The sequence below is a fragment of the Nerophis ophidion genome, linkage group LG01 (genome assembly GCF_033978795.1).
Source record: "Nerophis ophidion isolate RoL-2023_Sa linkage group LG01, RoL_Noph_v1.0, whole genome shotgun sequence".
In the NCBI taxonomy this organism is placed as follows: domain Eukaryota; kingdom Metazoa; phylum Chordata; class Actinopteri; order Syngnathiformes; family Syngnathidae; genus Nerophis; species Nerophis ophidion.
The window spans coordinates 35,796,733-35,822,498 of record NC_084611.1 but is presented as its reverse complement, the minus strand read 5'-3'; the positions used below and the strand labels follow the sequence as shown (position 1 = coordinate 35,822,498).

The window sequence follows — 25,766 nt, the reverse complement described above, 5'->3', positions numbered from 1 at the left end:
GGCTCACCACTCATAGAAGGTGGCATAGAGGTCGGGTGCAGTATGAGCTGAAGACAGGGCCCTTGGCAGTCTGATCCTCAGCTACAGCAACTAGCTCTTGGGACATGGAAAGTTACCTCGCTAGGGGTAGGGGGAGGAGCCTGAGCTGGTGGAGAAGTTCTGGCTGGATCTTGTCGGACTCACTTCGACACACAGCTAGGGTTCTGGAAGCAGTCCTCTCGAGAGGGACTGGACTCTCTTCCAATCTTGCATTGCAAACAGTGATAGGCAGCAGCTGGGGATGGCAATACCTGTAGCCCCACGCCTCAGAGCCTGTATGTTGGAGTTTAACCAAGTCACGAGTAATCTAATTATTTACCTTTCGGTCTGCTACAATGCCGTTAACGATATCTTGATGTAACGTGGCACTCTACTTTTGATGTGGTTTTATGTCAACAACAAGACAGCGTCATTAAATGCAGCAAGTTCAATGCAGAAAATATCTTCTCACTTATGAAACAAACGAGCAGCACCAAACTAAAATGAACTTGATATCAAATAGGAAGAGGAAACATCACACTGTGATACAGCAGACAACAACTTACGCACACAAACACCATGGGAATATCAAACAACAAATCAATGATTGAAATGACAAACTTGTCTTACAAACAATAACCCCTTGGTGGGCAAGCCAATATGACAGCCATGGATGTCACGACCGGGTTGCATGGTGATTCGGGGTTTGTTCCCCCAGGATGCAAACGGACGACTGCGGACAGGACATGCAGGTAGGAACATGATTTAATAGTAAAATAACACTAAATAGGAACAAAACAGAAAACGAACAAGGTGCCGATCGCACCGGAAGCTAAGGCTGCAACTTAGCACAGACTAAAGATCACCAGCAGAGGCTAAGAAACAAGTAAAAACTTACATACAGTAACAGTAGCGCGACACAAACAAAGAAGCCAGACCATTATTTAAGCAGGCTTAAATAATGTCTGTGATTACAAACAGGTGCACGTCCCGAACACAAGCGGCAGGTGAAAATAATAAGTAGCTATGGTAACCAACTCAAAGGTGCACAAACAGGAGCTAAAGAAGTTCAAAACTAACAGAAAACACAGGTGACTCGAAAAACGTAAACAGACTATGATTCGGGCAGCGGATCATAACAATGGAAGCACAATCAATCTCTTTGTTAACCAGAGGTAACACAATCCGGGGAAATGATTCAAAATAGCTGGCGTCAAAGCCGACAAAGTGTGCTGCTAACTGCTAAAGCCAACAAACATCCGTTGAAACCCTCGATGACGTCACACGTCACAAGGCAACAGCCCCCGCCTTTTAAAAGCACACACTCCGCACACTCTGCTCTTTTATCAAACATCTCTCAAATGCATATGCCAGATATTGAAATGTTTTTTTTTTGTTTTTAAGTTACGTATAAATTACTTTCCCAAGTTAAAGTAAAGTTAAAGTACTAATGATTGTCTCACACACACTAGGTATGGCAAAATTATTCTCTGCATTTGACCCATCACCCTTGATCGCCCCCTGGGAGGTGAGGGGAGCAGTGAACAGCAGTGGAGGCTGCGCCCGGGGAATCATTTTGGTAAAAATGGGACCCATTACCTCCCAGCTTGGCACTCAGCATCAAGGGTTGGACTTGGCCGTGGTTTGAACTTACAACCTACCGATCCCAGGGCGGACACACAAACCACTAGTAATTAGTTACATTTATTAAAGAGTATTTCCGTTAATAATTCAATTATTTTTTCAGGTAAAAAAATTGTACAGTAAGTGATTGTCTTATCATGTTCATAGTTTAGCACTTAGCTTAGTACTTCAGTGCCTCAGACTGGAAGTCTCTCCAGAGAGTGGTGAGGACGGCGGAAAAGATCATCAGGACTCGTCTTCCTCCTATCCAGGAAATCGCAAAAAGCCGCTGCCTGACCAGGGCTCAGAAAATCTGCAGAGACTCCTCCCACCCCCACCAAGGACTGTGTTTTCACTGCTGGACTCTAGAAAGAGTTTCCGCAGCCTCTGCAGCAGAACCTCCAGGTTCTGTAACAGCTTCTTCCCTCAGGCTGTAAATCTCTTGAACGCATCATAATAATCCCCTCAATTCCCCCCCCAAAATGTATTAAGTGGCTAGAATATAAAGACAATATAACATACATCCATAAACGTGGATGCATATGCAAAAGTGCAATATATTTATCTGTACAGTAATCTATTTATTTACTGTCTATCTGCACTTCCGCCCGATTGTAGCTGAGATATGCTCCAGCGCCCCCCGTGACCCCGAAGGGAATAAGCGGTAAGAAATGGATGGATGGATATCTGCACCTCATTGCTTTTTTATCCTGCACGACCATGAGCTAAAGCAACAAAATTTCATTCTGATCTGTATTGTAAAGTTCAAATTTGAATGACAAAAAAAAGGAAGTCTAAGTCTACATCTTCTTAGCTATACTTAATGTTTCACTAAAGCTGGATCTGTTTATCACTCAGCATCTAAAACTACGCTCGGACTCCAAAAGATTAGGTTCTGGATCATCATCTTCCCCAAACTAGTCGTTGGTGGCTCTCATGAAGTCTGCCGTGATTAATAGTAGTTGTATTTTGTTGAAGGAAATAGCGAACGTTAAATATTACGTTGGACAAGTGCAGGGTTACAGAAAAAGTTAACCAAAACACAGCATAAACTGGCATGGACAAACACAGTTTATTAGCATTAGAATAGAATAGAATAGAATACACTTTATTGTCATTATATTTGCATATTACAAGATTAAAAGGACGGGCAGCACGGTGGAGGAGGGGTTAGTGCATCTGCCTCAAAATACAAAGGTCCTGAGTAGTCCTGGGTTCAATCCCGGGCTCGGGATCTTTCTGTGTGGGTTCCCGTCGGGAACTCCGGCTTCCTCCCACCTCCAAAAACATGCACCTGGGAATAGGTTGATTGGCAACACTAAATTGACCCTAGGGTGTGAATGTGAGTGTGGATGTTGTCTGTCTATCTGTGTTGGCCCTGCGATGAGGTGGCCATTTGTCCAGGATGTAACCCGCCTTCCGCCCAAATGCAGCTGAGATAGGCTCCAGCAACCCCCCGCGACCCTAGAAGGGGCAAGCGGTAGAAAATGGATGAATGGATGGATGGATGGATGGAGATTAAGGACTCCAATTTAAGGTGCGGTAGTGGGAACTAATATGGGATAAAAATAAATTGCACAATAGGTAATAAAGAAAAGAAAAATAAGAATTTAAATAATAAGCAATACTGTACAGTATACAAAACACCAGACAAAATACAAAATACTGTACAATATACAGAGCAAGACAAGAGTACCGGAATAATAAATAACAATCAGTGTCGGATGTATTGCACTCGAAGGGTAGTATTGCACAGTAGGGTATTAGGGTAGGACATTGTATAGGGGTTAATTGTTTATTATAAGTTAGAGTTCAAGATGGTGACAGCTCTGGGAAAGAAGCTCTCTCTGAGCCTGTTTCTTCTGTTGCACCTGTTCCGCCTGCCCGATGGTAGCAGGTCGAACAGGTGGATGCCAGTTAAAGCTAAACCAAAACATGGGCATACTAAAACCAATGCTAAACTAAAATCCAGTATCAAGTCTAGGACGCTGGCCCTGCAATGAGGTGGCGACTTGTCCAGAGTGCATATGCCTTCCACCCAATTGTAGCTGAGATAGGCACCAGCGCCCCCCGCCTCCCCAAAGAGAATAAGCGGTAGAAAATGGATGTATGGAAGTCTAGGACGCTCTAAAAGGTGCTGCACTTTACAGCACATGATGTCATCATATATGTATTATCACGACGTGGACTATGGCAGGGCTTGTTGTCCCGGGATGCAAAGAAATTGGAGTGGACATGATACGAAGGTCCTGCAGTCCTGGGTTCAAATCCAGGCTCGGGATCTTTCTGTGTGGAGTTTGCATGTTCTCCCCGTGAATGCGTGGGTTCCCTCCGGGTACTCCGGCTTCCTCCCACTTCCAAAGACATGCACCTGGGGATAGGTTGATTGGCAACACTAAATTGGCCCTAGTGTGTGAATGTTGTCTGTCTATCTGTGTTGGCCCTGCGATGAGCTGGCGACTTGTCCAGGGTGTACCCCGCCTTCCGCCCGATTGTAGCTGAGATAGGCGCCAGCGCCCCCCGCGACCCCAAAAGGGAATAAGCGGTAGGAAATGGATGGATGGATGACGTGAAGGTAGGGACATGATTTAATTTTACTCTAAAAAGGGAACAAAGGGTGCAAACTAAAGGCGCGCACAAGGCGGAGAAAAAAATTGGCTTTGAAAACAAAAAACTAGCACTTGGGCAAAAGCTATGGACATGAAAACGAAAACACTTACTGTGTCATGAAAATAGACAAAACTCACTTGGCATGCAACTATGGTAGCATGGGTAACATCGGTAGCAGAAGTCCAACAGAGTAAATGTCGGCACACCGACCAACAGAAAAAGACATGCTTTAAATAACAGTGACATGAATGGTGACAGGTGTGTGAGTGGAACAGATGAAACTAATGGGTAACCATGGAAACAAGACAAGGGAGTGAAAAAGCAGGAACTAAAAAGAGTCCAAAAACCAAACAGAACATAACTTAAACAAAACATGATCCCAGACATGACATGTATCTTATATAAAACATAACACCCACGGCCCCCGGCAGTATGTGTAACTCTCCGAGACCCAGGTTGCTCTAACCAGCTGGGAGGGGTCCGCTCCCCAGGGCCTGATGTATCCAGGACAGTTATAAGATCTTCGCCCTGCAGTGGTCCCCTGGGCACGCATAGAATTGGGGCCACATTGTTTCATCATCATTGTGCACAAGGGTTTCCCATGGATCAGATGTTGCAGACATCAAATCACAGAGAGAGAGAGTCTCAGCGCGCTCGTTGCTGTTGTTCCATGAGCTCTATGGTGACACACCGCTCTTTCAATAAGGCCACCATGGACGCCTTCACACGGATGTCGGGATGAGGAACGTCCCGCTAATAAGGGTCAATTTAGGGAAGTGGGACAGACACAGGAAGTCTGAACCTTTTTAAAGATCTGCTGAGGTGACCACATGCTAAATAAAACAACGCCTCTTGCATAAGAACATACAAAGGACAACTGGATATACTTAAGAGTAGTCAGTGTACAGCTTATGTAGCAGTACAGAGTTACTATCCACTGATAATGAGTCAACACACAGGCAGCTGAGCTGGTAAAATAAGTGAGTACACCTCACAGTAAACATGTCCAACAGGTCCAGCTCCACCAGTGCCATCACAGTTCTCTTGCTACCGCTTGTGTCACCATGGCTATTTAGGCAATAATGGCGGTGTGTTGACTCTTTTTCAGTGGATGTTAAATTTAAACTACTATAAAAGCTGTACACTGACTACTGTAAAGTATATCTAAGTTTACTGTATATAGTGGTATTGTAGCAGAAGAAGATAGTGTGATAATAAAAAAAAAAAAAAGTTATGATCCCAATGTACTTTGAAGACCACTTTATGGCATTCAGTGACATCTAGTGGTGAAGTTGCAAATTGAGTTGCAAAGCTGCTATGCACACAATCTAATGCAGGGGTGTAAAACTCACTTTACACCAGGGGTGTCAAACTCATTTTAGATGGGGGGCCACATGGAGAAAAATTTACTCCCAAATGAGCCGGACTGGTAAAATCACAGCACGATAACTTAAAAATAAAGACAACTTCAGATTGTTTTCTTTGTTTAAAAATAGAATAAGCACATTCTGAAAATGTAAAAATCATAATTTTTTTTTTTTTTTTTTTACCCTTACATGTTTGTATTATATTTTTATTGGTTGTTATTTATACTTTATGAAAAAAAGATGTGATAATGTTCATCAGTCAACTCTTTGGAGTTAATTTTCAATCTATCAAAAGAAAAAAATATTATCAAAATTTAATTACAGCAACCTATTTATGTACTTTGCTCATTTTTCACGACTGGTGCAATAACATCATCTGGTTTATTTTTATTTTTTTTACATATGTAGCATCATCTACAGCAGGGGTCGGGAACCCTTTTGGCTGAGAGAGCCAAAAAGCCAAATATATTAAAATATATTTCCGTAAGAGCCATATCATTTTTTTTTAACACTGAACACAACTAAACACGTGCATTTTTAAGTAAGACCAACATTTCTACAGTATAATAGGTCTTTTATTCTTTGTAATAACATTGTTATTCTGAAGCTAACTGTGGAGGGGGCGTGGCCTGCGGGCCTGCAGCGACAGGTGCGTAGATGGCCCACCTGGGCCTTGTTATCTAATCACCTGTCGCTCTGTTATAAGCAGCAGACAGGAGGAGAGACTGGGTTGGGGCTGGAAATACTATTGCTGGAAAGCAACTGAGAGACTTATTGAAAAATAAAACAATATTGTATCCCTGAAACAGGCTCTCATATCGGTGCTTGGGGGTCTGAAAAACCCCCAGGAGGGCAAGCCCCACACTAACCAATAATAAATAACTTCTTACCATTAACGCAACTTCTTGAACAGGTGCGGTAGAAAACGGATGGATGGATTAAAAATGCATGAGAATGGTTTATATTTTGAACATTATTTTTAACACTGTGATTACAAGTGGAATTATTCAATACTTATCATGTTAAGCAACATCAGTTCAGATTTATCAGAGAGCCAGATGTAGTCATCAAAAGAGCCATATCTGGCTCTAGAGCCATAGGTTCCCTACCCCTGATCTACAGAGATACAAAAAATTGCTATTGCGATATCCAGTGGACACATTTAGAACAGCAGTTTCTTTCATTCAAAAATGTCGACCAATTGTTATACTTATCCCGCGGGCCGGATAAAACTGTTCGCGGGCCTGATCCGGCCCACGGGCCTCACGTTTGACACCCCTGCTTTAGACACTCTCTACCTCTAACAACCAAAAAGCTGTAAAAACAATGAGGCTGTGTTGCAAATTTAAATTATTTACTGAACTTGTGTGACCCTATGGGCTTCAAACTGTTGTGTGTGTATATATATATATATATATATATATATATACATATATATATATATGTCTTGATTGGATTATCCAGAGAATAGTGCTTGATACCGTGGTAGAGCGCAATATGTAGGTGTGGGAAAAATCACAGACTACTTCATCTCTACAGAACTGTTTCATGAGAGGTTCCCTCAATCATCAGGAGATTTTAATGGAAGCATTCACATATAATGGTTTATATAGGGCACATATATATATATACATATATATATATATATAAATGTCAGGCTTGGACTTCGATTGTGTGTGCTCCTTCGACGCAGAGGGATTACAGGACGAGCCAGGCGTGAATTAAGGTACATGATGTTTTATTAGGAATTTTAAATACAAAAATAAACAAACTAAGGGCGCTCACAAGGAGGTATAAAACTTGGCTACAAAATATAAACAGGAAACAAAAACACTTGCTCGATTGGCATGAATGAACTAAGAACAGAAACAGCACGATGGCATGACTATAAACAACTAAAACAAAACACTTACTGTGACAACAAAACCAGGAGGCAAAAATAGCAAGGTGCGTGGCAGGTGATCATGGGCATGGAGAATGAGCAGCAAAGGTCGTAGATTACAATGAAAGTTAGAACGTCATGGGTAATGAAAGTTGGTGTGAAGATCCCAGGACGAAAACAAGAAAAAGAGTGACTTAAATAGCTGTGATGATTAGTGAAAACAGGTGAGGCTGAGAAAAGGGACGTGACAGGTGAAAACTAATGAGGTTGGCATGGAAACAAACAAAACCAGGAAGTGCAAAACGTGACTGATTGTCCAAAATCAAAAACATAACATGACAAAACAAAACATGATCCATAGGTGTGACAATATATATATATATATATATATATATATATATATATATATATATATATATATATATATATATATATATATATCGGGCTCAGTATCCTTTTGTGTGGAGTTTGCATGTTCTCTCCGTGACTGCGTGGATTCCCTCCGGGTACTCCGGCTTCCTCCCACCTCCAAAAACATGCACCTAGGGATAGGTTGATTGGCAACACTAAATTGGCCCTAGTGTGTGAATGTTGTCTGTCTATTTGTGTTGGCCCTGCGATGAGGGGTGACTTGTCCGGGGTGTACCCCGCCTTCCGCCCAAATACAGCTGGGATAGACTCCAGCGAACCCAAAAGGGGCAATGGATGGATGTATGTATGTGTGTATATGTATATATATATATATATATATATACATATATATATACACATATACGTACGTATTTTGCATTCTATTTTAGTTACTTTATTGAGTTTACGACCCACTGGCGCCGTTTTGTACTGTTTTTGTACTTATTTTGATTATAATAATTTTTCAAATGCTTGGAAATGTTGCAATTTATAAATAAAAGTTTACAAACTTAAAAACAACCAAAAAAACCAACAAATTTTGAATCGGGGGCCTAATGGAGAAAAATCAACTCCCAAGTGGGCCGGACTGGTAAAAATCACGGCACGATAACTTAAAAATAAAGACAACTTCAGATTGTTTTCTTTGTTTAAAAATAAAACAAGCACATTCTGAAAATGTACAAATCATAATGTTGTTGTTTTTTACACTTACACGTTGCGGTTAATAGTATTCTACCTTTGTTTGTCGTGATTTTTACCTTTTGAATAAATTATGTGATAATGTTCATCAGTCATCAATCGTTGGTATTGATTTTCAATCCATCAAGATAAAAAACACTATCAAAATCAAATGACAGGATGTTATGTAGTTTGCTCATTTCCCTCAACTTATGTACTAACATCATGTGTGGGTTTTTTTTGTTTTTTTTTTAACATGTAGCATCATCTACAAAGATACAAAGAATTGCTATTGCGACACCTCGTGGACACATTTAGAACAGCGGTTTCTTTCATTCAAAAATTTCGGCTCTTTTTTATACTTAGCAAACTCATCTCGCGGGCCGGATAAAACCTGTTCGTGGGTCTGATCCGGCCCGCGGGCCATACGTTTGACACCCCTGATCTAATGGAACCCTAAAAATAAGTTAATATAATCTTCTGAGAATTAGTTTGTTTTTGGTCTAATTCATTTTGTCAGAGCTACACATTTGGGAGAGAAAATGGCCCTGTTATAAAAAATACAAATGTCTAATGCATTTCTGCCTTACACTAATGAAAATGCAAAGTTTTATTTGACACTAGTTGTTAGTGTTTACTAGTTAAGTTAATCCTTCAGAGAGTAAAGGGTTGAGGTAAAGATGTAGGCTGACAGATGGCTTCACTAAGTCCCTGCAAATGCCGAAGGTCATTTACACGCTGCAGTCGTTTGGTTCAATATAGTTTGTCTGATCAGAAACAAAACCTTTTGAAACAGAATGGATAACGTTTTGGAGGAATGGTCCGGGTCTTTTGGCATTTTTGGGTCAGGCTGGACGGATGAGCTGAACAGAGGCACCGGAGGGTGGAGCACCTGTCTTCATCTGGTGGAGCATATGTGTCTGGATCTGCTGGGTCAATTGGACTTTTTACTGGAGTACAGGGCTGCATGCTTCAATGTCATTGGCCCTCTTTATTGTGACGACACATACGTTTGGATGTACCATCAGATCTAACGTTCTTTCATCCATGACTAACTTTGCATCTTAGAACGCCACTACTCTGTTTTTTTTCCGTCACAGGAACTGTGACTATCAAAAATCAAACCTTAAGTTCTGAAGGTGAAAAAGAGGGATTGTCGTGTAGCACCATACGTACAAGATCATTAATTACAGTATTACCTTTTGCCCTGATGGAGCAAAGATCATTTATTTTTTACATATAAATGTCATTTGATTTCTTTTGTACATAATGGAAACTGAGATGGATATCTTGCCCCAAGTCAATCAATTAATCAATCAATCAATCAATCAATGTTTATTTATATAGCCCTAAATCACAAATGTCTCAAAGGACTGTACAAACCACTACGACATCCTCGGAAGAACCCACATAAGGGCAAGGAAAACTCACACCCAGTGGGCAAGGAGAATTCACACCCAGTGGGACGCCAGTGACAATGATGACTATGAGAAACCTTGGAGAGGACCTCAAATGTGGGCAACCCCCCCTTCTAGGGGACCGAAAGCAATGGATGTCCAGCGGGTCTAACATGATACTGTGAAAGTTCAATCCATGAAGTGGAGGACTTCAAATACCTAGGAGTCTTGTTTACGAGTGATGGAAGAGTGGATCGTGAGATCGACAGGCGGATCGGTGTGGCGTCTTCAGTAATGTGGACGCTGTATTGATCCGTTGTGGTGAAGAAGGAGCTGAGCCGGAAGGCAAAGCTCTCAATTTACCGGTCGATCTACGTTCCCAATCTTCACCTATGCTCATGAGCTTTGGGTTATGACCGAAAGGACAAGATCACGGGTACAAGCGGTCGAAATTAGTTTCCTCCGCCGGGTGGCGAGGCTCTCCCTCAGAGATAGGGTGAGAAGCTCTGCCATCCGAGAGAAACTCAAAGTAAAACTGCTGCTCTTCCACATCGAGAGGAGCCAGATGAGGTGGTTCGGGCATCTGGTCAGGCCACCCGAACGCCTCCCTAGGGAGGTGTATAGGGCACGTCCGACCGGCAGAAGGCCAGGGTGAAGACCCAGGACACCTTGGGAAGACTATGTCTCCCTGCTGGGCTGGGAACGCCTCAGGATCCACCGGGAGGAGCTGGACGAAGTGGTTGGGGAGAGGGAAATCTGAGCTTCTCTACTTAGGCTGCTGCCCCCGCGACCCGACTTTGGATATGGGGAAGAAAATTAGATGGATGCATGGATAATGGAAACTGATTTCAATGAACTTTGGTATGTAAATGGTTTTAGTCGGTGTTAGTTTATGGATCAGACTTGACAGTGGAACAAAACAATGTAAATGTATTTCGGTATTTAAAAAATGATGAAAACTACACAGTTCCGGGGTTCAATCCCTGGGCTCGAGGTTTTTCTATGTGGTGTTTGCATGTTCTCCCCGTGACTGCGTGGGTTCCCTCAGGGTACTCCGGCTTCCTCCGGTTGATTGGCAACACTAACTTGGAATGTGAGTCTAAATGTTGTCTATCTGTGTTGGCCCTGCGTTGAGGTGGCGACTTGTCCAGGGTGTACGCCGCATTCCACCCGAATGCAGCTGAGATAGGCTCCAGTACCCCACACGACCCTGAAGGGGACAAGCGGTAGAAATGGACGGTTTTAAAAATATTACTTTGAGTAAGCTAATGTTTTTTCCCTTGTATGTTATAAAACAGAAACACGATCTTAAACGTTTTCTGAGATGAAATGCTAATGATGTAATTGTGTGATCCATGATTTATTTTAATGTATCAATTTATTTTTATATTGAGATAATAAAAAAAATACAAATGGAAAATATTATGTCTATGGAAGTTATTTCTGTGTAAATGCGGTTTTTGATTGATTGATTGAAACTTGTATTAGTAGATTGCACAGTACAGTACATATTCCGTACAATTGACCACTAAATGCTAACACGCGAATAAGTTTTTCAACTTGTTTAAATCGGGGTCCACGTTAATCAATTCATGGTAAAATCACTCACGGTGAACCTCAATAAAAAGAGATGAGAAGATACTATTTGATATTCCAACAACAAATAATAATAGTAACATAAACATATACAGAGATTGCAATACTTTGTTTTTATTGCGGACATCCGGTTAAACGCTTCCTGTTGAGGAAAATAACTACAATACCCACAATTCCTCGCGAAACTAGCTCGGCTGTGCAGAACGGTTTCTGTCACTGTAACGCTGTTAAGTATTATTAGTTCAAAGCTCAGAGGTTTTGTACGACTTGTTTTGGACTCCACGTCAAACTTACACACTGTCAGTGGTCTTAAGACATAAGGTAAGAGTAACGTCGTTTTTAGTGGCATTGTCAGGCTAAATTATGACGTAAACAGTCTACTAATGATTGCCAAATACCAAATGTATTATCCCTTAAGTACATTTTGTGGCATTTGTTATTTTCTTTTTAAGTCATGTTGGCTGTGCTGAATGTTTGTAGGTGGCATTTATTTTAGAAATGTAATGTCAAATCCATGAATTAACCTGAAGTATCAATTCTACACAAAAAAACATTTGTTACTCATGACAACAAATGTCCAATTGAAAACTGACAACAACAGCAACACACTTTTTATATTTGTCCACCAAGTGGCACTGTTTTTCCCCACTCTAAAGGCCTACTGAACTGAGATTTTGTTATTTAAACTGGGATAGCAGGTCCATTCTATGTGTCATACTTGATCATTTTGCGATATTGCCATATTTTTGCTGAAATGATTTAGTAGAGAACATCGACGATAAAGTTCGCAAGTTTTGGTCGCTAATGAAAAAGCCTTGCCTTTACCGGAAGTAGCAGACGATGTGCGCGTGACGTCACTGGTTGTAGAGCTCCTCACATTCTCACATTGTTTACAATCATAGCCACTAGCAGCTAGAGCCGAGAAAGCGACAATTTCCCCATTAATTTGAGCGAGGATGAAAAATTTGTGGATGAGGATAGTGAGAGTGAAGGACTAGAAAGAAAAAAAAGGCGAGGACAGTAGGAGCGATTCAGATGTTATTAGACACATTTACTAGGATAATTCTGGAAAATCCCTTATCTGCTTATTGTGTTATTAGTGTTTTAGTGAGATTATATGGTACCTGACGGTCGGACGGGTGTGGCCACGGGTGTGGTGACCGCCAGTGTCTCCGGTGGGAGGAGGTAATAGTCCGCAGCAGCCTCAGGAGGACGCAAGCTCCGCTCATAACTACAGTAAGAGACAACTTATTACCACAATGTTCTCACCGAAACCTGCCGGTTGACACATGGTTGGGAACCATGTTCGCTTGACCGCCCTGTTCCATAGTAAAGCTTCACCTTCAGGAATTTTAAACAAGGAAACACCGGCTGTGTTCTGTGGCTAAAGGCAGCTGCAATACACCGCTTCCTACCTACATCTTTCTACTTTGACGTCTCCATTATTAATTGAACAAATTGCAAAAGATTCAGCAACACACATGTCCAGAATACTGTGTAATTATGCGATTAAACCAGACTACTTATAGCATAGATCGGGCTGGAAAAAAATGTCCGATACAACCCGAGACGTCAAACGCACGCGTCATCATAGCGCGACGTTTTCAACAGGACACTTCGCGGGAAATTTAAAATTGCAATTTAGTAAACTACAAAAGCCGTATTGGCATTTGTTGCAATGTTAAGATTTCATCATTGATATATAAACTATCAGACTGCGTGGTTGGTAGTAGTGGGTTTCAGTAGGCCTCTAAGCATGCAGGGACTTACTACTGATTTGATAAGTGTGTGTCTTTATGGATATTTGGAATGGTGTATATCCATCCATCCCATCCATTTTCTACCGCTTGTCCCTTTTGGGGTCGCAGGGGGTGCTGAAGCCTATTTCAGCTGCATTTGGGCGCAAGGCGGTGTACACCCTTGACAAGTTGCCACCTCAGCGCAGGGCCATCACAGATAGACAGACAACATTCACACTCACATTCACACACTAGGGCCAATTTAGTGTTGCCAATCAACCTATCCCCAGGTGCATGTCTTTGGAGGTGGGAGGAAGCCGGAGTACCCGGAGGGAACCCACGCAGTCACGGGGAGAACATGCGCACTCCACACAGAAAGATCCCGAGCCCGGGATTAAACTCAGGACTACTCAGGACCTTCGTATTGTGAGGCACGTACACTAACCCCTGTCGTACTGTGCTGCCCGAATGGTGTATATGTGAGGGGAAAATAGGTGTTGGTATTTTTACCAGTGCTGTCACATGATTACTGATATTTTAAAAAAAAAATCAGATTAATCATACTTTTGCATTTTCATTGACTGGACTTGTCCAGGGTGTACCCTGCCTGGGGTAGGCTCCAGCCACCCCCGCAATCTCGAGAGGACCAAGCGGTAGAAAACTGATGGATGGATAGACTAGAGCTGACCAATCTAAGTCCAAGACTAGACCTGACACATCTACAAATTTTTGTAAGTCTATGATCATGAACTAATTGGATGAGAGACGCTATGTCTTTACAGACAAACCAAACAGTCCAATTGCGATCGATTAAATGCTCTGAGATCACATTCGTTGTTAATCAGTAAATATTTGCGTGCATAATTGAAGTTTTTTTTTTTAAAAGGACCCCAATATTTTAACACAAATACAATTTCATTTGTATATGTTTTCTTCACGCATTATTTATTTGCTGTAAACCTGCTGAGTTGTATTAACAAACGAAGTAAAGCAGCGTGTGAAGTCAAAATAAATTGCGCAATTAATCTGCGTATTATACCTGATCAATGCAATATTTTTCAATGTTGATCACATTGTGTTAAAGCGTTAATTTTGACAGCTTTTTTTTTAAATCAACAATTTTTTTAATTTTAAAGACTATACAGAAAACATTTAAGTTATGAAAACATACTAAAAATCCCCCCAAAATAAAAAATATTTAATTCTTAATATATATTTCAGGCAGAAGTAGTAGTTGGCAAGCTGTCCAATTTCAGACCTCTACTTATTATTATTATTTATTTATTTACTGTGATTTTTTTGGGAGAAAAAAATAAAAATGTATGAAAATTATTGTTGCTGCCAATCAATGACCCATCTCAAAAACCAATAATAACAAAATGTAAGTACTCATAAACATTTTTTTAATGGAAATCGTTTTAGGTTTTTAGTTTAGGTAAATATCTAAAATACTGGACTTTTAAAGTGTTACAATCACTCAAATATAAGTGATATTTGATGTGTATATATCTGACAGAAGTAGTTTTAAATGATTGACTTGTTTAAGGTGCAAAATAATAATAACATGTATTTTTACAGCAGTTTTTGGGGAAAGTTGGCACTTTTTTTCTAAGGACCTCAAGTGTGACTTTGAATCAGACCATGTAAAATAAGAATATGCCTGGAAATAATGTTGCTGCCAATGTATTTTTTTAGTAAAAACAAATAACCATTGGAGCTATGTAAACGTTGATAAAAGATACAAAATAAAAGATTGACTACTTATTTTAAGTAAAAAATGAATGTTCACAGCCTTTTAGGGAAATACAATTTTTTTTGTCATTTGGGTCAAATGTGTAAATAGACTTTAAGGAACCTTATAGGGGTTAAAAATGTATTGTATGATAAATAAATGTCCTCACAAGCTGGTCACTTAGGGCCCTTCCCAGGTTGCTATGACGACCTCCTCCTGACATCAGCCACCTGCGCGCCCCTCCTGTCACTATGAGTGGCGCGGCGCTTGTCGTCGTGCTCGTGGCTGTCTTCTTCCTGGCGCTCTACCTCCTCCATCGGTATGGCGACCTGTGGAGACAGCAGCGGATGGTCCTGCTGGGGACGCTGGTGTCCTGGTACCTCTGCTTCCTCATCGTCTTCGTAATGCCGCTGGACGTCAGCACGGTACGACAGATGACGGGGGCACTGGTGCGGCGTTTGGGTCTGCTTCACTTTGTCTTTTTGGTTTTTTTGCCTTTCAGACCATCTATAAGAAATGTCTGCTGGACAACCCCGCTGATCCAACATGGGACGCTGGCACGCCGTCTCTTAATCCAACCGACAGGTAAATAAAACTACGCAACCAAATCCCCACTGGTTGTGAGTAAATTCAAGCAGTGCTAGGAAATGAGCTCAAAGTTCTGGGCTGTCAAATTTCCAGCACTCATACTTCCTTAAAACCCGTGACGTCTTGCGTACACGTCATCATTACACGACATTTCGAAGACAAAACTCGCGGGAAATTTAAAACTGTAATTTAGTAAACTAAAAAGGCCGTATTGGCATGTTAATATTTTATCATTGATATATAAACTATCAGACTGTGTGGTGGGTAGTAGTGGGTTTCAGTAGGCCTTTAAAGCCCCACTTTAAGAACTTTCAGTTTTGGTTGATTTTGGCGGCTCAAGTGGACCAAAGCGATACTGTTTTGCCCGAAGAAGACCACATTTCCCATGAAGACTATCACATATAGCGTCATACTGTTGCTGGGAGTTTGTTTGTTTGGATCCCCATAAGCAACACCGGATGTCGTTGCTATTCTTCCTCGGGTCCGAAAGTCTGGGTGTTTACGAAAACAAGACCAGACTTAAACCAGGGGAGACAGAGCCTTCTCTGTGGTCGGCCCTAAGCTCTGTAATACTCTGCCGCTCCATGTTTGAACTGCTCCCACAGTGGAGTGTTTTAGATCTCATCCTAAAACCCACTTTTATTCTTTGGCTTTCAGCACTATGTGAGTTGTGTAGTCATCTGTTGTCCTCTGTGTTTTTAAAATTTTGATTTCTATTTATTGTTTTTAATTGGTTTCACCCTTTGAAATTGTTTTTAATTATATTTATTTTTATATTGTTTTTATATTGGTTTATATTTATTTATTTTTTGTTTTTATATTGGTTTATATTTATCTATTTTTTTACAGTCATTGGTAGAGCTAAGGATAATATTTGAATATTGTTTTTAATATTGCTGTGCAGCACTTTGGAAACATTTTTGTTGTTTAAATGTGCTATATAAATAAAGTGGATTGGATTGAACATGTTATCGCACAACCACACTACCTGGCATGTGTTACAGGTAGTCAAATCAAATAAAGTTAAAGTAAAGTACCAATGATTGTCACACACACACTAGTTGTGGTGAAATTAACCTCTGCATTTGACCCATCCCTTTGTTTACCCCCCGGGAGGTGAGGAGAGCAGTGAGCAGCAGCGGTGGCGGCGCCAGGGAATCATTTAATAAATAAACCCTTTATACAGCTAGCATTCTAACAAAACTAGCTAACAACCAGCTAGTGAGCAAACTAGTGGGATGGATTGATAGATAGTCAGCTGGTATAAACATGAAGAAAACCCAGTGGTGTGCCGTCAGGGCCAGCAAGGCCTTCTCTTCTGGCCTAACAAATCATGATCATAAATTAATAAGGGTTAATTTCCTTTTTTATTTACTTTTCCTGAATATATAAAAGTATTTGTCATAATCTTTTAATGTCATATTAGGATCCAGTGTTGCCGTTTTTAAGTTAGAGCTTTTATCCAATCAGAATTCTGTTAGTTTGTTGCCAGCGCTGTATAAATTCTGCCAGAGGCCTTCTGAATCAACATTAGCGTTGGCTGTGCAGTCTAAACGAACAAAGGACGTTCAGTTAACAGACAGTTACGATCAGACCACTAGTTGTTGACAGTGGCCCATCGAGTTAGCCTTACGTTGAATGTGACTGTGATTGGATACTCACTTGTCACTCACAAGTATCCGAACACAAGTTGTGATTTATGAAAGCAAAAAGTAGCACCGAACCTATACCCGGCCAGCGGAGAAATCAGCGGTACTCACTTTTTTAACCAAGAAAGAAGCTGAGCAAAATGTTGATTAGGTGGCATATATATATATTTGCAAGGGCATTTTCAAGAAGGATATTTAAATATTTATTTTACCATGAATTTATTTGCGTGGACCCCGACTTAAACAAGTTGAAAAACTTGTTCGGAGGTTACCATCCAGTGGTCAATTGTATGGAATATGTACTGTACTGTGCAGTATACTAATAAAAGTTTCAATCAAGCAATCAATCAATCAGCTACTACACATAACACATCTATGAAATGTCTTGTTTACAAGCTGTTGTGGCTGTACCATGAATTGATTAATGTGGACCCCGACTTAAACAAGTTGAAAAACTTATTCAGGTGTTACCATTTAGTGGTCAATTGTACGGAATATGTACTGTACTGTGCAATCTACTGACAAAAGTTTCAATCATTCAATGAAAGAGAGACTAGGTCTTGTGAGACGGGGTCTGCCGACCCCGGAAACGAGTTAAGCTGTCCAGGCGGTGAAATGGTTACCTGCCACTTCCACTCGAATCAAACCATCTACGAGTGGTACCAATGGCTTATACAACATCAAATGGCCGTTTCAAATTGTAAACTTAAATCTTTTTTTTTTACATTCAATAGTTTGTTTTCAATTATTTTAGTTTTGACAGTTCCAGGTCCGATGCGGGTTTGTTGATTTTTAAATGCGCCAAAGAAATCACCGTTTTGTACGCTACTGACAAATTGAGGTGATTCAAAGCCCAGCAATTTTCCCTCCAATTTTTCATATGTGTGAGCAAACGCCAAAACTCCTTGAGCATTCAGTGGCGAACATGTGAGCGACGGCAGACGTGCATACTGTTTTGCGCTTATCTTGTTATTCGATTTTGTGTGCGGCCTAGATTTGCCGTGCGCAGAGGACGTGTGAGCAGTGTGCAATTGCACAGGCGTGTACCTTAGAGGGAACTTTGAAGCCCAGTAGTGCGCGAGTGTGGTTCTGAATAGTATTTTTCAAGCTGTGGTCATGTGACAACATATACTGTATTATTGTATTTTGATTGGTATTTATTGAAGTCGAACTAAGTAGGACATCGCTGAAGGCCTAAGTGGGGAACGCACGGCCCGCCATTGAGAGAACCAAATTATAAACCCTTCATAGGGTAGCTATGCTATGCTATGATAGCTAAAAAGGGTACAAGCTTGATAGCGGGACAGAAAAAAAAAAATTTGGGGATAACTGTGCTAAGGTAGCTTGATAACAAGTAGGATTTATGGATTACTATCTAGTCTAAAGAGACAACACCAAATGATAAACCCAATAGAGCGGTATTTATGCTAAACAAGGGTGCAAAACTAGTATACTTAGTAATAAGATATTTGTATTTGTTTACAGTGTGCCAAGTGTGTGTGAAAAGCCGTGGAGTTACATACCAGATGGAGTGCTTCCTATCTTCTGGAGAGTTGTTTATTGGACCTCGCAGGTCCTCACCTGGTAAGATTCAACCCACACCTGCACACAATTATTTTGTCTTCTTCTTTCGGTGTACCGTATTTTTCAGAGTATAAGTTGCTCCGGAGTATAAGTCGCACCTGCCAAAAATGCATAATAAAGAAGGAAAAAAAAAACATGTATAAGTCGCACTGGAGTATAAGTCGCATTTTTGGGGGAAATTCATTTGATAAAACCCAACACCAAGAATAGACATTTGAAAGGCAATTTAAAATAAATAAGAATAGTGAACAACAGGCTGAATAAGTGTACGTTATATGACGCATAAATAACCAACTGAGAATGTGCCTGGTATGTTAACGTAACATATTATTGTAAGACTCATTCAAATAACTAACATATAGAACATGCAATACGTTTCCCAAACAATCTGTCACTCCTAATTGCTAAATCCGATGAAATTTAATACGTCTAGTCTCTTACGTGAATGAGCTAAAAATTATTATTTGATATTTTACGGTAATGTGTTAATAATTTCACACATAAGTCGCTCCTGAGTAAAGATCGCACCCCCGGCCAAACTATGAAAAAAACTGCGGCTTATGGTCCGAAAAATACGGTACTCTACAGTTGTACCCATAGTCTGAAAGGTGCATACCTCCACCTACATGTGCTATCTACCAGCACTGTTTGAATGAAGAAAATAGAATACATTTTGAAAAAGTGTTCAACTCTCCAAAATGTCAATCAATCAATGTTTATTTATATAGCCCTATATCACAAGTGCCTCAACGGGCTGCACAAGCCACAATGACATTCTCGGTTCAGATCCCACGTAAGGGCAAGGAAAAACTCACAACCCAGTGGGATGTCATGGTGAGACATCTAGATGAGACCGAATGCAAAGGACGTCGAGTGGGTCTAGCAAAATGTCTCCCAATATTACAATTTTTTCCATAAGGCAATGTTAAATGCATTAATCTCAGATTGTATTTATACGTAAATTATATAAATTTGGCTGGTAATAGAGCTTTGTTTATTACCGTCATATCACGATGAAACATTTTGATCACACATTTGACAGAGACAAGCCAACAAAGTCGTCCTCAACGCAACGTAGCATCCGTACTCGCGAGTTAGCAGCTAATATTCCTTCACAGTACAAAGCTGCTTCTAAATCACTACTTGATTGATTGATTGATTGAAACTTTTATTAGTAGATTGCACAGTACAGTACATATTTCGTACAATTGGCCACTAAATGGTAACACGTTAATCAATTCATGGTACAAATATATACTATCAGCATAATACAGTCATCACACAAGTTAATCATTAGAGTATATACCGTATTTTTCGGACTATAAGTCGCAGTTTTTTTCATAGTTTGGCCGGGGGTGCGACTTATTCTCAGGAGGGACTTTTGTGTGAAATTAACACATTACCGTAAAATATCAAATAATATTATTTAGCTCATTCACGTACGAGACTAGACGTAAAAGATTTCATCGGATTTAGTAATTAGGATTGACAGATTATTTGTGACACGTATAGCATGTTCTATATGTTATAGTTATTTGAATGACTCTTACCATAATATGTTATGTTATCATACCAGGCACCTTCTCAGTTGGTTTTTTATGCGTCATATAACGTACACTCATTCAGCCCGTTGTTCACTATTCTTTATTTATTTTAAATTGCCTTTCAAATGTCTATTCTTGGTGTTGGGTTTTATCAAATACATTTCCCCAAAAAATGCAACTTATACTCCAGTGCGACTTATATATGTTTTTTTCCTTCTTTATTATGCATTTTCGGCAGGTGTGACTTATACTCCGGAGCGACTTATACTCCGAAAAATACGGTATATACATTGGATTATTTACAATCCAGGGAGGTGGGATGTGGTGAGAGGAGGGTGTTAGTCTAGGGTTGTAGTTGCCTGGAGGTGTAATCCTCGCCTCCATGGCGGCAAATAAACCATGTTTCTTCCATGTATCATTATCACTGGAGGACTAGAGGGCAAGTAATAGCTAAACATGCTACACGGTAGGAAGATACAAAAAAGCATAATCAACTGCTAAGCTACAGCTATTGAAAATAAACAAGGTGGGCAGAATGATAAAAATATGGACCAAGTACAGTGTTACTTAATGGTCGATACTGCAGTGATTAGTTGGATTTTTTTACTATAACATATTGAAACCATTTGTTTATTTTTATAAACCATGGTATGGATAATACTACCTCTGAGGAGGAGGAGAATTCCTTATTTTGTCACATTCACAATGTCAACATCTTTTTTTAATTTCTTAGTATCAGTGGATTTACTGTCTTCCGTCAACATCCCATCGCTACCCCTTTGCATCTTTCTCATTTATAGTGTACCTAATGAAGTGTCTAGTGCGGGTAGTTAACCCTGCTTGCGTGCTCGCAGGCTGCTGCTGCCCTTCATGCAGTCGTACGCCCGCTCGGGAGCTTTCAGCATTGTCGGAAGGACGAAAACGGCGCTGCTTGAAAACGCCATCTACTACGGCAGCTATCTGCTCCTTTTCATCTCTCTGCTCATCTACGTGGCGGCTCACCCGCAGTGGCGACTCACATGGTTAGTCTTGATTGAAAGCGCAGAACTATTCAAATACACCAGTCAATTTATGCATTATTGTTGTTATGTAGGACTGAGTTCCAGACCATTGGCATCACTGCGGCCAACACGTGGGGTCTCTTTCTCCTGGTGCTGTTGCTAGGATTCGGTTTGGTAGAAATCCCGCGTTCCTATTGGCTGTCATCTCTCCACGCTCACTCGCTGGCCAAGGCCTACTTCAAGGTGGCGAAGATGGCCAGTGAGAAGGCGGCGGCGGAGGAGAACTTAGCCGACGTCATGGAGGTGATAGTCAGTTTTTCTTTAATTGTGTGTGTAAATTAAAGGCCTACTGAAATTAGATTTTCTTATTTAAACGGGGGTAGCAGGTCCATTCTATGTGTCATACTTAATCATTTCGCGATATTGTTATATTTTTGCTGAAAGGATTTAGTAGAGAACATCGACAATAAAGTTCGCAACTTTTGGTCGCTAATAAAAAAGCCTTGCCTTTACCGGAAGTAGCAGACGATGTGCGTGTGACGTCACGGGTTGTAGAGCTCCTCACATCCTCACATTGTTTATAATGTGAGCCTCCAGCAGCGAGAGCTATTCGGACCGAGAAAGCGACAATTTCCCCATTAATTTGAGCAAAGATGAAAGTTTCGTGGATGAGGAAATTTAGAGTGAAGGACTAGGGGAAAAAAAGTAAAAAAAAAAAAATTAAAAAAAAGGCGATTGCAGTGAGAGCGATTCAGATGTTTTTAGACACGTTTACTAGGATAATTCTGGGAAATCCCTTATCTGCCTATTGTGTTGCTATTGTATTAGTGAGTTGAATAGTACCTGATAGTCGGAGGGGTGTGGCCATGGGTGTGTTGACGGGTCTGTTGAGGGAAGTCACGAAGCTGCAGCAGGACAGAAGCTCCGCTGATCACCGGTAAGAGGCGATGTATTCCCAAATTTTCTCTCCGAAAGCTGCCGGTTGACATGTAGTCGGGATCCATGTTCGCTTGACCGCTCTGATCCATAGTAAAGCTTCACCTCCGGGAATTTTAAACAAGGAAACACCCTGTGTTTGTGTGGCTAAAGGCTAAAAGCTTCCCACCTCAATCTTTCTACTTTGACTTCTCCATTATTAATTGAACAAATTGCAAAAGATTCAGCAACACAGATGTCCAAAATACTGTGTAATTGCGCGATGAAAAGAGACGACTTTTAGCGTAAGTGGTGCTGGGCTAATGTGTCCCTCCAACCAATAACGTCACAAACACGCGTCATCATACGCGTCATCATTCCGCGACATTTTCAACAGGAAACTCCGCAGGAAATTTAAAATTGTAATTTAGTAAACTAAAAAGGCCGTATTGGCATGTGTTGCAATGTTAATATTTTATCATTGATATATAAACTATCAGACTGCGTGGTCGGTAGTAGTGGGTTTCAGTAGGCCTTTAAAGCTTCAAAAAGTCAATGCATTGCAAAAGTAAGTTTTAATTTAAGAAAAGGTGTTACTCCTAACTGCTAAATAAAGTTTGTTACACTTTTTAAGTTCAATTTAGTTGCTAGAATTACTAATTTTTACAACTACACGACACAAAACTCTGCTATATTGTTAATTTTGAACATTACTATCAGGTTCAAACACTGATGACATCTATTAAACAAGACAAGAAGCAAATAATTAAATAGAGACATAATTAAATTTGGCTCAATTTGAGGAGAGACTCCTGGACACTTTACCCTTGTACAGTGTCTCAGCTCGCTCTGGCGAAAGATTGTACGCCACCTCTTTTTATTTGGACTTTCCCTGTTTACATAACAACAGCTGTTTCTAAAGGAATGGGGGCTATATAAACAGCCATTGTTTTGGGTCACATTAACACAAAAGAAAAAGATGCCTCGGGCTTTGACTGGTCCTGGATCGAGCTTGGGCAAGTCTTGGATCACAATAGATAACCCCTCCCGTCACCTACCATCGTACACAATGGAATTTTACAAGCCTTTGGCTTGTTACAACAAAGACAGCCTCTGTCTGTTCGCCAGAAGTTTCCGAAAGCGGAAACTTTAGTGATAAGTTACGCATAATTATTTTAACAATTACCTTTAGAGATGTGGCAATCAGTCAGCCACGGATCAGTATCAGCCATGTTTATGAAAAGTTTGTGATCGCCTCTGGCTGATACAAACAGCTAGCAGCTAAAATATGTGTCTCCATACACAGTGTGGAGCCGCTCCCCGAAGTTAAAAATCACCACCTCCATTACAACAATTCCACTGCATTTCGTAGTAAGTTGAATTTTCCAGTACCATTATCACTGGAGGACAAGGCGATGCATGTTACACACTGAGGGCAAGCCAGGAGTAGGTATGCTAAAACTATGCAAAAATAAGTGCTAATTGCTTCATGTTTTTAATCTTTAATTTTATAAAATTTTTTTCAAGGGATGTGGATTGGGTCGGTTGTGTTCGCTTCTGGTTTGTGTGGCGTTACACAGGTTTTTCTTCCCTTTGGGCGGGGTTCGTGCCCGTTTGTTCCGGTCTGGTTTGTTTGGTGTGCGTGCTGTGTCTCGGTTGTTTGGGTGGTAGTGTGCTTGTGCAGGTTTGGACTGGGGAGTGGAGTTTTTTAGTGGGGGATGGTGTAGATGTCTGTTTGCGTGTTGGCAAGCTGGCGCTGGCTGGTCTCCATGGTCCTATTGGCGTGTGGTTGTCTGTCACGGTTTTTCAGTCGTTGTTCCCATTTGTTTGTGGTACGAGTGCCTGTGGCTCCTGGGTCCGGTGCGAGGGGGTGTCGGATATTGGGGTTTGTGGCATTGTGTGCACGTGGTGGTTGTTGGGGCTGGTGGACTTGCCGGCTTCGTTCAAAAAAATTTAACTTATTACATCTGATCAGTATTGGTATTGATATTGACTGATCCCACTCATAGATGATCGTATCGGAATCAACCGCATTAACCCCTAATCGGAACACACACACACACACACACACACACACACACACACGCACACACACACGCACACACACACACACACACACACACACACACACACACACACACACGTATATATGTATATACGTATATGTATATGTATTTGTTTATATATGTATGTATATATGTGTATATATATGTATATATGTGTATGTGTATAGGTATATATATATATATATATATATATTTATAAACAAATGTACATATATATGGATGTACAGTATATACATATACACACATAAATATATGTATATTTACAAATATGTATATAAACATATATATATAAATGTATATATATGTGCGTATATATGTGTATATATATGTATATATATATATATATATATACGTATATATATATATGTATATATGTATATATATATATATATACATATATATTTATGTATATATCAATCAATCAATCAATGTTTACTTATATAGCCCTAAATCACTAGTGTCTCAAAGGGCTGCACAAACCACAACACAAACCACTACGACATCCTCGGTAGGCCCACATAAGGGCAAGGAAAACTCACACCCAGTGGGACGTCTGTGACAATGATGACTATGAGAACCTTGGAGAGGAGGAAAGCAATGGATGTCGAGCGGGTCTAACATGATACTGTGAAAGTTCAATCCATAATGGATCCAACACAGTCGCGAGAGTCCAGTCCAAAGCGGATCCAACACAGTAGCGAGAGTCCCGTTCACAGCGGAGCCAGCAGGAAAACATCCCAAGCGTAGGCGGATCAGCAGCGCAGAGATGTCCCCAGCCGATACACAGGCAAGCAGTACATGGCCACCGGATCGGACCGGACCCCCTCCACAAGGGAGAGTGGGACATAGGAGAAAAAGAAAAGAAACGGCAGATCAACTGGTCTAAAAAGGGAGTCTATTTAAAGGCTAGAGTATACAAATGAGTTTTAAGGTGAGACTTAAATGCTTCTACTGAGGTGGCATCTCAAACTTTTACCGGGAGGGCATTCCAGAGTACTGGAGCCCGAAATGAAAACGTTCTATAGCCTGCAGACTTTTTTTGGGCTTTGGGAATCACTAATAAGCCGGAGTCCTTTGAACGCAGATTTCTTGCCGGGACATATGGTACAATACAATCGGCAAGATAGGATGGAGCTAGACCGTGTAGTATTTTATACGTAAGTAGTAAAACCTTAAAGTCACATCTTAAGTGCACAGGAAGCCAGTGCAGGTGAGCCAGTACAGGCGTAATGTGATCAAACTTTCTTGTTCTTGTCAAAAGTCTAGCAGCCCCGATTTGTACCAACTGTAATCTTCCAATGCTAGACATAGGGAGACCCGAAAATAATACGTTACAGTAGTCGAGGCACGAGACGTAACAAACGTA

General features: G+C 40.7%; 1 protein-coding gene across 1 annotated transcript in view; it reads left to right on the top strand.

The window, feature by feature from the left end:
* The first annotated feature begins 11,739 nt into the window (after positions 1–11,739).
* lmbrd2a (LMBR1 domain containing 2a) overlaps positions 11,740–25,766 on the top strand; it is a 32,572-nt gene continuing 18,545 nt past the window's right edge. The window contains exons 1-6 of the mRNA XM_061901771.1: positions 11,740–11,903; positions 15,238–15,478; positions 15,556–15,638; positions 18,776–18,874; positions 21,273–21,440; positions 21,512–21,722. Of these exons, the coding sequence (XP_061757755.1) occupies positions 15,305–15,478; positions 15,556–15,638; positions 18,776–18,874; positions 21,273–21,440; positions 21,512–21,722 (735 nt within the window). The 5' untranslated portion in view covers positions 11,740–11,903; positions 15,238–15,304. The remainder of the gene's footprint in view (positions 11,904–15,237; positions 15,479–15,555; positions 15,639–18,775; positions 18,875–21,272; positions 21,441–21,511; positions 21,723–25,766) is intronic.